We start from the raw sequence: 15,232 nt of genomic DNA on the forward strand, positions 1-15,232 counted from the left end.
GCATAAAAAAAAAGCGTCTTGTCAAGTTTCTTAAGAAATACAGTCGGTCATTTGTGGCATTGTGCTGCTGAAAAGCAGGCTGTGCAGGCTGTAGATGTGCCCTTGTTCGGCTGCACCGGCTTGTCTTCAGTGTCGCCTGGTTCGTCAGTCTCCAGCATCAGCGCGCTGCATGTGCAACGCAATTTTCAGAGCGTACGACAGCTTTGCCACAATTGGTGCTGCAAGGCTCCCCCAGTGAGCCAGCAGAGGCATCTTCTGCAGTGGTCACCACGCAATGGTGTCTTGCTTGACACCATCCCATGCTTGCAGTAGAACACAAATGACACCTCGTTTTTTTGAGGAGTTCATCATCATCAGCCTGATTACCCGCACTGCAGGCCTCTCCCATGTCTCTCCAATTAAGGGGGGGACAAGGGTCTTAAAACTAACTTTTTTATTTATGGCCAGAGTCTCATGACATTTTGCATACCAATGCGTTTTTCTCTTCCGATTCCGAATAGGTAATCATAACTGAGCTGGTGGTCTTAGATCTTACAAAGCCTAGAATGTAATTGTGTAATTTTTTACGCAGCTTTAGTGAACTTTCTCAATGCATTTTGCTGCTCTTATTTACATGAACTGATAGCCAGAGAGTTCCCATACCCAATTACATTCTTCGTTTTTCTCTAAACAGATGTCATCGTGAGATATACTGTGTCAAGAGTAAAAGGTCACAGTATTTGACACTGCAACTCATTGAGCTAATTGTAAATTGCTATTTATACGTGGCCTAAAAAGAAAAAGTAAGAATGTTATCGGGTATGGGAACTCTCTGGCTATCAATTCATGCAAATAAAAGCAACAAAATGCAGCGAGAAAGTCCACTAAAGCTGCGTAACAAATCACCCAACTACATTCTAGTCTTTGTAAGATCTAAGACCACCAGCTCAATTATGATTACCTATTTGGAATCGGGAGAGAGAGACGCATCTGTGTGCAACATTATTCACGAGATTCTAGCCACAAATAAAAAGGTCAGCTTTAAGACCCTCGTCCCCACTTAACACTGTCCTTTGCGGCCACCGTATCCCCACTAACTTGTTAATCTCATCCGCCCACCTCCCGCTACACTTCTGAGGAGTTGTCTATACAAAAAATAATGCGCTCAAGGAGATGCTGCGCTCTTGGTGATACCCCATTCCATCGGCTGCAAAACAGATTCAGCAAGGCAGAAATTTGGGCAAGTTAATAAGTATTCATGATTTTGTTCACAGCGCAACAAGAACGGGAAAGAGTAACACAAACAGGCGCTGTCTATCAACTAGTTTGTATTGAAGAACAGAAGGGGTATACTATATAGAAACACCTATAAAGCACACAGAAGTTTTCTGGAAGGCATGTGGGAGTGCCTTCCAGAAAACTTCTGTGTGCTTGATAAGTGTTTCTATATATACCCCTTCTGTTCTTCAATAAAAACTAGTTGATAGACTTAGGAGGGTAGATGTGTAGGCCAGTTGGTGAGACATGAAGGAGCTAGACACCGCAGCGGACACGGGACAGAGAAAGAAGACGACACAGGGCGGTTGATAGTTTAGTTGATAGACAGCGCCTGTTTGTGTTACTCTTTCCCGTTCTTGTTGCGCTGTGAACAAAATCATGCAAAACAGATGCCTGGCATCTAGCATTCAAGGCTGGCATGTGTGCCCTGCATTGGTCCACAAGGAACAGCACCTTGAGGGCTCGAGGAAGCAAACCTGCCCTCTAGTTTGCTTATCCGACTGTTGAAAATGTCGGACGTCATCCATGCCTTCTTGTTCGATGCATAATCCACAGGAAGTGTCTGCTGAAACACCCTGGCTCGGTGGCTTCCCCCATCACAAGCAGGTGACATCAACGCTGCGACCAACGCTGCATTTGGCCCCACTCACCAACACTGAAAGCTGGGGTCTTGTCTCGCAGCAGCCGAGAGAAAAGTCATCTGCGCTGAAGACGTCTCCCGGTCTGTGTTCATTTGAGTACAGTCAAAACTTGATTTAACGAAAATCCCAATTTAACGAAGGTATCCTAATTCCCCCTCAGACGCCCATAGGGTTCAATGCTTTGACTAACCCAAAATAACGAAACCGATTCCGTGACCTGTCCCGATTTAACGAACCTTTTTTCGAGAAATAAAGGTGAAAAAGTGTTAATTTTTGGTCTATTTTGTAGACAGCACCCCAAAATTTATTGATTGCGAGCCAGCGGTAACAGCGCGGAGCATCTTCGGCCCGCCGCTTTTTTCAAACTGTGCGGCGCAAAACGAGTTTTAATGTTGAGTCGAGCTCACGAGATGGCGCCAGGAGTAAAAAAGTTTCGTGCCACATTTCATAGATGGCGCTGTTGCAGTTCGAGTGGTTTTTTTTGGTGTGTGTGTTTGTGTGTTGTGCTCTGTGTTCGCTCTTGTGCGGATATTTCCCCGTGCCTTTGAACGCACGTCTTTGTCCAGCTCAGCTTGTTAGGCCTCCATCAGTCTAGCCTTGCTATCGTGAACGCGGACGTGGTGTATGCGAGCAAGCGCGCCGCTAACCCTCCTGACTAGCAGATGGAGCCCTGCAAGAAACGAAAAAGGCTTACCCTGGACGAGAAAGCGGACATAATTCGTGCTGTGACAAGTGGACAGAAGAAATGTGACGTGGCTGCAGCACATGGCATTCCAGCGAGTACTCTCTCCACAGTATTGAAAGGGAAAGATAACACCCTCCGCGCCACTTCATCGGGGAATCTCTCGCGCAAAAAAACGCTGAAGACTACTCCTCAAAGCAAAATGGAAGAGGCCCTCTTCGCCTGGTTTATGGATTTGCGGGCGAAGAATATTCCCGTGAGTGGAGACCTGCTCCAACAAGAAGCTCGCTCTTTCGCATGCTTGCTGGGTGACAACGAGTTCAAGGCAAGTCCCGGCTGGCTGTCGCGCTTCAAAGAACGACACGGCATCGTTCGGAAAGTGCTCAGCGGTGAAGCGAGCAGCATAAGCATGGCTGTAGTCGGCGACTGGCAGTCTGAAAACGTGCCTGACATTCTGGGAAAATATTCCCCCAGCGACGTCTGCAAGGCCGACGAGAGCGGTCTATTCTACCAAATGCTGCCTAAAAAAACACTCGCCCTGAAGGGGCAGGCGTGCCACGGCGGCAAACACAGCAAACAAAGGCTGACTCTTTTGCTGTTCGTCAATGTGGACGGCACCGACAAACGAGACCCACTTGTCATCGGAAAGAGTGCGAGGCCGCGATGTTTTAAAGGCACCAAAAAGCTTCCTGTGAAGTATGTTGCCAATTCAAAGGCTTGGATTCAAAGTTCAAAGTTGGAAGTTCAGCGCCGTCCTTGTTGTCTCTTCTTGTCCTTGTCTCCTTGCGCTGCTATTTATTTATTCAAGTCATGTACCAACACGCCCAATTTTCCGCGTTAATCAAGCTTGGATGTTGCGTGCCATTTTCGCTACATGGATGAAGGAATTTGACAGCGACATGTGTCGCCAGAAAAGGAAAGTGTGCCTGTTGCTGGATAACTGCACGGCCCACTACGTTGCAGAGGTCGAGCTGACCAGCGTGGAGCTCCGCTGCTTCCCCCGAAACGCAATGTCTGTGGTTCAGCCCTTGGATCAAGGGATAATTAATAGCGTGAAGTGCGCATACAAGCGTCGAGTCGTCGACAGAGTTCTCCTCAACCTGCAGCTGAAGTGCGAGACGAAAATAGATATTTTTATGGCGGTTGAGATGGTGGCGGCGGCTTGGAGAGCATTGAGGCCGTCGATAATTGTCAACTGCTTCAGGACTGCCGGTTTCGGTACACTAGGCCGTGAAACTGCCGAAGCTGGTCCGGACTGCGCGAGCGCCGTGCACGAGGATGAAGATGCCTGGGAACACCTTCGCTCAGTGGATGGAGTGCCCACAGGCATAAGTTTCTCAGACTACGCGAACGCCGACGCAAACGCAGTCACAGCGGAAGTTTTGACTGATGCCGATATGTTGCGGCTTGTAGGAAGCGTGGAGGGAGTGGTGGCTGAAGACGCTGATGACGACCCTGCAGGTGCCGAAGCTCCCGTGCCGACACCAGGTCAGGTGATGGATGCTCTCGATCCGCTGCGACATTTTGCCGGTGCACACGAGGGGACGGAAGACGCGCTGGACGCACTTCAGACCTACGAGAAATCGGTGCGGCCGTTGCTCACAAAGCGCACGCAGGCAAAGATCACCGACTTCTTTTTCGGAAAATAAATTTGTAGTCCCCTCGGGTCTTTCTTGTTGAGTAAGAATTTTTGTTGTTTCTTTTCATACGCGCTAGCGGCGCCGGTCGTTTCCGCAGTCCGCAGTTTCATTTTGGGAGCATTTACGCTTCACAAATATGATGCTGCGGTAGCTTTCTGGATGCCGCCATACCATATAATCGAATGTACTGAATTATGTGTCGAAGGAGTGCCGGACTCAATTTAACGAAGTTCCCAATTTAACGAAATAATTCACGGCTCCCCTCAACTTTGTTAAATTGAGTTTTAACTGCATTCACGAAGCTTTTCTTCCTTCCATGTCACACGTTTTTCCTGGCTTAAAGGGGCACTGCCATGTTTTCCTCGGTACCAAAAGATACCATTGAATCGATTTATCATGCGTCCCTGAGACCAGAGCAAAAGGAATTATTGAAGTTGGAGCAAGCAAACGAAAGTTATTGCACTTTGAAAAATCGAAACGAAAACATGAGATGAAAATGCGTTTTGCTCACCCATTTCACTCAACCGGTGTTTATATTGGGCACCGCCAATCAGAACCACGCCTAGCGCTCACGCAGAGGAAGGTTGCATGCAATTGTTGCTTTGTCGGGGCAGCCCATGGCCGCGTGTTTTGACGGTGTCTCACCCCCCCCCGTGTATGCGGCGCGTAGACAGGGTAGGGGCAAGGGAAGCTCCCTGCCATTTCTTTGTTGGTAGGGTCTGCAAGGCTGTCTGTCCCCCCAAACTCGTCTCCCTTCTCCTGTACAGCCTTTCTCTTCACATTTTTGGGCAAGGTTCGTCGACTGGCTTTTTTTTTTTCGCTGCCTCCTTGGTGTGGTTTGAACAGCGCTCGCCCCCACGAAGGTTTGAAGCGGAACAGAAAGTGTCGCCCCTATCGTTATTCATATTAAGTTTCGTTCGCTGTCACTGCTTCTTTCTAGTTTTTGTGGCATGCAAAAAGCTTTGAGTACTCTGAGACATAATATTTTGGATCCATACCGTGAGTGTAAAGGGACAATATGCACACTGGACGCCCAACCAACCAGAGAGGCAGCGCCCAATCTCGATTCCCCCTCATTTCCGCTGCCGAAAATGGCCGCTGCGTTGCAACACCATCGGCTCGAAACGGGCATTTCTGGAAAAGTTTAAAATATTAAATACTACGATTTCGGCGATCTCTTTGGGCGTTCAGGAGCCACAATGGCCCTGCATACAAGGAACAAAGACCTCACGCTTTATCTCCTTTAAAGGACGCCTTTTCTCCACATGTTGATACAGCCTTGTTGTTAGCAGCGCTCGTGGTGTGCCCTTCTTTTGTGCCATTTCTTGCGCTGGCTGTTTTCATGGATGACCAACAGGACTAAATTCACGCCTTAATGAAAACCAGGTCTTGGTGATCTGTGTCAGCCATCCATCGTAGGAAACAAAGCCACTGATCCCCAACATTGCTGCAGGCGATGGGGCTTTCAATGCAATCACAGCACCGCTCAGAGGGAGTCTGCTGCTGCTCTCCTGTCCGTCCACACCAGCAGCGCCTTCTCCAACTGCATTCCGAGACATCTTGACTGGTCGTGCTCAAAAGCATCCAGTATTGAGCACTTTTTCTTCACACAATTGGAAAGCGTGTTTGGCTGGATCCCATAAACACCTTGCTTGCCGGTGCCTCCCTTTTCTAATTCTGTCAAAACCTCTACTTTCGTCACCAGGGCGAGCGTGCGATAAGAGAAGAGAGTGACCAGCATCGCGACTACAGTCGAAACCTCCTGCCGAACAGGCAAGCCTGCTGACACTGCAGCAAAGACAATGGAGAACAGGCCTGCCTCACCTCGACACACGCTGCACAGCCTCCCACAATCTTGCCACTTCTATACTCCATTTCATACATAGCAGGCAACGCTGCCAAAGCTAGCGTGCCTGTGCGCGCAGGCTAAGTACGTGCCCAAAAAATGGTTCGCCACTCAACCAAAGCGAACACAAGCATATTTCATAGCGACAAATCTTAAGTGCCGTGACTGGCACCTCCTGGATTTCGTTTTACCTGTTGCCACATTTTTGTCCAGCGACTGGTTGAGACTTCGAGAAGCAAAAAGTACACGTGGTGGTATGATACGCGGTTGGTAGGGCGAATCGCTTCTACTAAATCCGCGGCCAAAAAGTAGTTCACACTCTGTGAAAATTACGGCCAGAGAGCCCGAACAGAGAGCACCTCACAGCTTAGACCGTGATTTTCAATGCTACGACATCCTTTTATACCGCTCTTTGTATTTGTCCAAACAATGACCGGACTTTCGAGACTGTATCCAGGAAGAGATGTTGTGCAATGCCTAAATGGCCCCAACCGTGGGTGCAGTCGCCTCACAGCATTCAGACGCATCCTATTCCGATCATATTCTATTCCACTGCAGTCGATGATGCAGGTACTAATAGTACTGGTCACAGTGCATTTTCCAAAAGCCTTTGATTGTGTTGGGCCTGTCCCACCACCAACGGTGAGTCTTCTGTGTCCAACTAATGCCCCTGCACCGAAAGATGGAGGAGCTGCCCACCTTTGTCCTGGGGTAGTCCTTGTGCTTGCGAATGAATTCCACCATGCTGAAGTAGCGCATGTAGAGCAGGAAGGACCGTTCCTCATCCCCGGTGTTCTTGTCCAGGTCCGCCGTCTCCAGAACCTTCCTGGCGCTGGTGCACAGCCTGCGAAGTGGCCCCCCAGTGGTTAGACGGAAAACGCCCCTCCAATGGCACCCGAACGCAGGGTGAGGAGGCCATACCTCGGCATTGTGACATTTCTCCCAAAAAGGAAAGCTAGAGTAAACCAGAAGATGGAGCAAAGGGCAGAGCACAGAGGTGCGGGCCAGACGGATCTTCCTACTTCAGAGCAGCGATGGCGTAGAGGCAGAGCATCCGCCTCGCGTGCAACACGACCGGGGTTCGAATCCCGGTGCCATGCAATTCTCCACCGGGATTGGAAAAAAAAAAATCCACGTTGATGAAATTGCATAACCAGGCCAGGGGTGCAGCTTGGTTTGGTTTGGTTTATTAGGGCTTAATGTCCCAAAGCGACTCAGGCTACGAGAGACGCCGTAGTGGAGGGCTCCGGAAATTTCGACCACCTGGGGTTCTTTAACGGGCACTGACATCGCACAGCACACGGGCCTCCAGAATTTCTCCTCCAAAGAAATTCAACCGCCGCGGCTGGGATCGAACCCGCGGCTTGATCTCGGTGACCAGGACTGACAATGAACTCCCTCCCCAGAACAGGATTTGGCCACCCTGGCGTAGTCATCATCATCATCAGCCTGACTACTCCCACTGCAGGGCCTCTCCCATGTCTCTCCACTCAACCCTGTCCTCAGTGATGGGGTAGAAGTAGAACATGTGCCTCACGTGCAAGAGGACCGGGGTTCGAATCCCGGTGCCAAGCAATTCTCCACTTGGTTAAAAAAAAAAAAATCCGCGTGTCGATGGAACTGCACAACCAGGACTGGGGTGTGGCCTGATCTCGGTGACCAGAACTGACAACGCACTTCCTCACCAGAATTTGGCCACCCTGGTGTAGTACTAGGCCACACAACCTTCTATGAACAAACCAATTAACCCTGGTATAGTGTCTTGAATAAACAGCGCGAACGAGGACAAGCACAGAAGACAAGAAAACAGACGATACAGCGCTGGTTGCGTTAACACGTTTTGGCGGGCTAGTTGGTTTTCTTGTCTTTTGTGCTTGTCTTCGTTCGTGCTGTTTATTTAAGATGCTTAACCAACTAGCCTGCCAAAATGTGTTAACGCAACTGGTATAGTGCTTGCCCACAACCTTGTGTCAACAAACCAATCAACGCATGGCCCTCAGTCGATCAGCAGCAGCTGCGGAGCAACTGAAGAGAGCAGCCGTCAGGCCTGTGATGCAGCTAAAGGGTGCCAAGAATCTCTGGTTCCAGACAGGCTGCCATTGGAAAATGAACCTAACAACGTTTAATGCTAGAACCTTATACAACGAGGTTAGCCTAGCAGTGCTCTAAATTGCAACAACTAAGGGTGTGGCAATGGAATTGCCGGGGATTCAGGGGAAAAGCCAACTTCAATATACACACCGGCAACATGACAGACAAACCAGATATAATCGCCCCACAGGAGACCAATGGTCACCCAAAAGTAATGGGCTACGATTTGATCGTTAACGAAAAATTCAAGAGAGCCGCCATAATTGCCAGCAAAAACACAACACTGATATGGGATGAGACAGAAGAGGACAGGATAGAACACGTACTGGTCAAAACTATTCCTAAGAAAAAGGACGGCCAGAGTACATTTATTCAGAATGTATATAGCCCCCCAAGGACCACAAAGCGGACTTGGAATCCCTGGCTAAAAGTACCATAGGGCTGGCAAAGAAGAACCATGTAATCATAATAGGAGACTTGAACGCACAGCATAGGGTTGTACCCATGACTCCCAGAAAGGAAACAACATAATAGAAATAATAGATCGGATGACACTGGAACTCGCCCGAGCAGGGAACAGCGTACCCAGGGACACCTGTCCAGTCAAACACAGGCCTGAATTTCGGCAGTGACCTTGTTGAAATTACGCTGGACTTAGCGACGAACAGAGGGTCTTCTAGTAAATTAGATATTCCGCCCCGAGAGGTGGGTGGGCGGGGGACTTTTGCAGTAAACAATGCAAACTTGTAGCCATTTCGCTGCTACACCCATGCTTATAGGTGAACCTTCATCCTTGAGCGCATAGGGTGGCCCATGCAGACAGAGGAAGTTCAGGAGGCCCAGCTAGCCTGTACAACACACTGGCAAAACCCACCGGGCTGCCATCTCACTGTGACCACAGTTCTGTGCACGTGGCTCGCACTAATTACTCTCAGGTCTGCACGTTTCTGTTCAAACTACGCTTGGTTGTCAGCCATAGCTACACCATCACACTGAGCTTAAAACAGCCACACTCACATCCTGAGGTGTGCCCCTTTGAAGTACTTGTCCCTGAGGCTTCGGGTGTCCGCGTCCACACGCTTCATCAGCTCCTCAAAGGAGCCGGCCAGGTGGAGACTCCTGGCAGCGGATGGCATCTTCATCAACCTGGGGAAAAAGCCCCGCTCACTGACCCCCGCCAGAACACTGCTGGCCACGGAAAAAGCAGATGCAGCAGCAGTCGCGTTGCCCTAACTTAGAGGCAGCGCACAGGTGCAACACACTGTCCTGGTTTCATTCTAGGTTTGCCACATTGCACTGTCCACTTCTTTCCAAGGAGCATGTCAACGTTGCACACAGAAATTCCCATCGTCTCGGATGATTAGGAAAGAAATTTCTGCAGGGTCCTCGAATGCCCTCCCCATCATGACTTAAGAGAGCTTAGATTATATTTCATTTCACTCAGTCTTGTCGAAAGTTATGTCAGCAAATCAGTACCTTTTTCACAGTGTTGTGCTCAATGGCACATTGGCAGCTAAGGCCGTCATGCGTCAAGCACAAGGTACAGAAAAGTTTTCTGCACAATTATATAAAAATGGGAAAAGTGATTGGTGGAGTAGAGGGCCTAAAACATAAGTTTTACTACTGGGTGATGCCAAAGGAAATACATTTTAAAAACGGCCACTAGTAAAAGCTTTTAAAACATGTCGGGTAACCTTTGCACCCCTCTTTGGCTGGGCAAGGATGTCGGGGCCCTCAGCCTTCTTCTCAACCATGAGGGAGCGGCTGAGGTGTCTGCTTGCGGTAGTAAACCGGCTATGCACCAGCAAAAGTTGGACAGAGTGGTCATTGTGTAAAATGATCCTTCCTCAGTGTTTCGAGTTTTCTGCATGAAAACAAGACACGGTTTACTGCTTGCTCATCTGGCCATCATTCACACTGTGGTGAGGTGTGCCCTGCAGGATAAACCCCTTCTCTGAACCGTACCTGGTGGGCGCAGGACCTCCAGTCACCTAAGGCTGCTTTCACGACATGCGGACTGCCATTTTTTGCGTACGTTACGATGAACTAAGCCAATGCAGTCTTTAAACAGCATATAAAATCCCCCATCAATCCGAACAGTATGCACAGGGGCTGTCAGCCTCACCCCTGAAAACACATCCACTGCAGTGATGGGCCCCAACTGCATGTTTGGTTTTACCATCCCATAGAGGCTATGAGAAGCCATCACCGTCCTCAGCCTGACTACGCCCACTGCAGGGCCCCTCCCATGTCTCTCCAACTAACCCTGTCCTTCTTTGCCAGTTGCGGCCACCCTGTATATCCCCGCGAAATTCTTAATCTCATCTGCCCACCCGACTATGTGCCGCCCCCCGCTACGTTTGCCTTCTCTTGGGATCCACTCCGTTACCCTTATAAGGACCAGCGGTTATCTTGCCTTCGCATTGCATGCCCTGCCCAGGCCCATTTCTTCCTCTTGTTCAGTTCGGGCTAATGTTTCAGGGCATGGACTAACAATTTGCGTTTTCGTGCGACCTTATAAACAAACCACATTAAATCAAATAGTTCACAAAATGTCAACACGGACGGCGCTAAATATCAAGGCTGATATGCTTCCAATGCACAAACACTACTGACGACATAAGCAACAACTACTTCTCCAAACATTTAAACCCAAACATTTAAATTATTTAGCGGTCGCAAGCAAATGCCATGTTGGTATCCATGCACTGCAAGGTCTGACGCATCACTTGAAAGAAGAAAACTTGGAATAAAAATTGGTGCCCGCATTCCTTTAAGCACGTCAAAAAGCACCAACAACCCCTGGTAACAGCAATCAATATGTCGAATTCATCATCCGCAAAGCATGCTAGGATACTAAAAACGACACTTTCATGCAGCGCCCACTGACACTACGCTTCGCTTCTATAAAACACTTGTTCGCTCACAACTCAAGTATGTTTTACAAATCCGAAAAACAGCGCAATGAAAGACGACACAAGAGAAGGACAAAACACCAGCGCTGACTTCTCTTGTGTCTTCTTTCATTGCGCTGTTTTTCCAATTCGTAAAACATGTACCAACCAGCCCGTATTTGCCCTCTTCTAGAACTCAAGTATGGATTGTCAATTTGGGACCCAGGTATTAAAATCTTGATTAACCAGATCGAATGATTCAAAACAATGCAGCTCTCTAACTATAATCACACATCCAGCATATCTACAATGAAATCTAACCTAAACCTCTTACCACTGGCATCCCGACGTAATCTCGCACGGCTATCTCTGTTTCATAAGATCTTTCACCACGACATCCTGCATGATGAATTACTGATTCCACCTTCATATGTGTCATCACGTTTAGACCACAAAGTTGGCGCATTTATATGCAATACTAAAACATTTTCCGATTCATTCCTTCCCCGCACATCAGTAGACTGGAATCGCCTTCCCTCCTCTGTTGCAATGATCACCCAACCTTCATTATTTCAGTCAGCCATACGCAGTATATAGTTACCAGCAAGTTTTGTACAGTATAACGGACCACCACCTTCCTAGTTTCTTTCATTTGTATTTTTGCTGCTCTCTGTGCACTCTGACATGCGACATTACAATTAGAAACTGTCTCTTAGTTTGTAATCATTCATCCTGTTGTATGCCCACACACTTAACACCGCTACCCTTGTATTCCAGACATTCTCGTTATTTGTTACTTGTTTTGTGAAATTTTCACTGCGTTTATCAATATTGTTGTATTAACCCACTCTCCTCTGTAATGTTCCCACCCTAAGGGTATCAATAAATAACAATAAAAAAGTAATAATAATGATGTGTAGGCTCATATGTTCCAATATTTGAAGGTTTCTTAGCAAACTTGAATTGCCTGGTCTAAGAATCCACTTGGCGAGAGACTTTACCATGTCGCTGTTTTGAAGAGTACAAAGGAAGAAAGTACAATTGCAATTGGCTTCCCTTTTATTTGCTTACACTTTTTTTTTCATGGGTTGCCTAATCTAGCCAAGCTTGAGTGGGCTGGAATAGGTTTTTGTACAAATGAGGCACTATTAGTATTGATATATATTGTTAATGGATGTTTGTCTGAACTTGATGCATAAAAGAAATCCAACCTGCTGACAACAAGGCACTGTGCTGAGACCTGGGCAGGCTGGCACTTCAGAAGGAAAAAGGCTGCAGAAACACCGGATGATACGGGACACGACAGTGCAACGTGCTGCCATCGTTCTCGTTTCCATGGTGTTTTTCCTTCTTAAGGGGGGACACTGGTCTTAGACCTATTTTCTTTATTTTTAATCCAATCCTAATGAAACTGAACCACCTTGCTCAGATTTTTATACTGATTTCAACAATGAAATTACCTTTCTCATAAACTAGTCGGTTGCAAAGACAACTAATTTTATTTAGCCATTCATCAGCACCACGGTGCAAAAAAAAACTGCTCAATAAAAATACATTTTCAATCCATGGCTACATAGTATGGTGAGTAGAGAGTGCAATAATCAAAACCATTTTTCCATTTTACTCTCATTAGCACTTGGATATCAATATTCAAGGCGTGAATGTAATGCATTTCATAAACTTTGCTAAATTGTAAATTTTTGAAGTGTAATTGAACAAATCTGCTTCGATTATTGCACACACTGCGCCTTCTGCTTCCCTTAGCAAGCAATATGACATCTCTGTCTGTCCTAGACGTTGCGATACAGAAATACTAAGACAGCCAGATGTCCAAAATTTTCATGCCATTAAATTATCTGCTCCTGCACAAATTCAGCCCACACGATTATCTCAACTCAATATAGTGGCCAAAGTGTTGATTTCTTGAACGGAAAAATTGGCACAGTTGGCGAATAATAGCTGTAGATTCCAGAAATGTCATCTTCTGAAAATCGTTTTTTGGTCTCAAAGACCAGTCCCCACCCCTTAAGGCCTGACAAAGCACCAGTCCTGTTCCCAACCAAAGCATGCATTGCACGCAGGGACTGGACGCACAGACAGAGGGGAAAGGAGAGTGATGCTGGTTCTGACCCCATCTACACCACCAGAGCCCACGATGGCACAGGCGCCAAAAAGCGCGGACAAAGGACGCTCAAGCGAGGGCGGCAAGAATAACGAACTGAACGCAAAGGAAACATTTAAATGCTGGTCAAAATGAAAACAAAGCCCTCCGCAGCAGTCTACTGAGACAGCAAGGGTGAAATCAGAAAAGAAAGGTTCCTGTCCCAGAAGAAGCTCACATGTGCGTCCAGGCTGCGGAACAGAATGAGAAACAGTTCAGTGCACTTCTCCCTGCCTGAAGGATGGGAACGCCCAACTTCCCCAAGACTTGGGTGCTTAGAGTGGCCAGCAAACAAAACTGGGCCACAGAAATCAGCAAAGGGTGGCCGCACCATTGGTCGACAGGGAATACAAAGGGGAGACCTGAGGAGGCAAAAAAAGCTTGTAAGAATGTTCCACTATATCCCAGGCCCGACAGGAGAAAAATGGTGGAAGGTTCCTAGGATAACACACACTAGGCTGGGGCTACCTAAAAATAAATAAAAATAATAAGCCCCTGCCAAAGGGAAATCTGTCTTGCGGACACATGTTTCTTGTCCGCTTCACAACTTTACCATCACTGTGGCGAGGAACAAAGACAGGCATTTTACTATTTTTGAATGATAACTTAGCAAAGGAAGGACCAACAAACATGATTCACCTTTTTTTCCAATCTAATATCCAAGAATTGCAGTTGATTTTCTTCCGGTAATTCAAAAGTAAATTTCAGACCAAACCCCAAGTTTTCAAAAGTCATTAAAATGTCATCCACCTGTGCCTTGAAGTCAAGGGATTAAACAAAAACGAGATAATCGTCTACATATCTGAAGATTTGCTTTACATGTTTGTCTAGGCTATCTTTAATGCACCAGTCCGCATAGGAGAGAAAGATGTTACTAAGAACTGGTGTCACTTTCGAGCCAATGCACAGCCCTGTTTTTTGAACATATAGCCTGCCTTCTCATTCAACACATGTGGATTTGAGATAAACTGACACTAGCTCCAAAAACGAGCCCACAGAGACACCGTACTTTGAAATGAACGCTTCCTCATCATTATCCTCTACTATATATTCCTTAACACCCTGGAGGAGCCAATCATGTGGCAATGAGTAGAATAAATCCTGCACATTAATACTAAACATATCACACCACCCACCAGGATTACTGAGTTTCAAATATTGCACAACCGCCACGGAATTAAATACAAGGAAGGGGTCTTCTACAGAAAGTGAACATAAACTGCTTTGCAAAAAACTAGAAACAGCATGTTGCCAGGTTCCCCGTTCAGTAACAGTAGCGCTTGTCCTTCCTTCTCTGTCTTTGTTCCTCGTCGCAGCGCTGGCGAAGTTGTGTACCAACTAGCTCAGATCACGGTTTTGCTACAGTTTTTTTTGTCCGGCAGACGATGTGAACTTCCCGACTCATATTGGCCAAGTGCCCAATGCCACCGCCACCGCTGGAGGAACAAACCAGCGGTGTTGCGCACGGTGATCGCACAGTACCGAGCTTATATATCGAGAAAGCTGTGCCCGCAACATGAGAGAAGTATTTTTAATAAACTTCCCAATCCAGACACTTTTTTACCGCAGCTTGCAACGGCCATCGCTCACATGCTTTCGCGACCACTGCAGCAGGCAATCGCGAGATGCGGCCTACCTTTTCAACTGCGTCAAGTCCGCGCGACGAAGGCTTGACAAGCGCTAATCAGCATTACGCCAGACTGTCAGCACTAATGGTAAGGCCCAAGTAAAGCCAATGACGCGTGGATAAAAAAAAAACGCAGCCACAGGAACAACTCGCCAAAATCCATTCCCAACCTCATAGGTAGGGCACTCACTACGTACTACTCGACACTGTATGACTACATGACACATCTTGGCTGCATATTGGCTTCATGCGTAGACAGATCAAAATCTGAAGAAGAAAAAAAATGTATTAAAATTTATTCCGGCACGCTATAAAAAAATTGATATTTTCAAAAATAGTTTTGAAAGTAATTTTAGAAATAATAGCAAGGAAATGATTGTGAAGAACTTATGT

The 15,232-nt window shown here is 47.2% G+C and overlaps 1 protein-coding gene across 6 annotated transcripts in view; it reads right to left on the bottom strand.

Annotated features, from left to right (window-relative positions):
- LOC149327703 (ubiquitin carboxyl-terminal hydrolase 8-like) overlaps positions 1-15,232 on the bottom strand; it is a 269,416-nt gene that overhangs the window by 228,804 nt on the left and 25,380 nt on the right. For 3 of the 6 annotated variants that reach the window (XR_016285926.1, XM_089562390.1, XM_089562388.1), the window contains exons 2-3: positions 9,175-9,303; positions 6,766-6,910 (exon numbers count right to left, since the gene is read on the bottom strand). Coding sequence is in view for 4 of the 6 variants with exons in the window: in XM_089562390.1 (XP_089418516.1) it covers positions 6,766-6,910; positions 9,175-9,303 (274 nt within the window). In the remaining 2 variants the exon portion in view is untranslated. Of the gene's footprint in view, positions 1-6,765; positions 6,911-9,174; positions 9,304-14,848; positions 15,065-15,232 lie in introns of those variants that run through there. The other 3 variants (XM_089562391.1, XM_089562392.1, XM_089562393.1) reach the window with 3 other exon arrangements.

The sequence above is a fragment of the Amblyomma mixtum genome, chromosome 10 (assembly GCF_055824585.1).
Source record: "Amblyomma mixtum isolate Tamu chromosome 10, ASM5582458v1, whole genome shotgun sequence".
NCBI lineage: Eukaryota > Metazoa > Arthropoda > Arachnida > Ixodida > Ixodidae > Amblyomma > Amblyomma mixtum.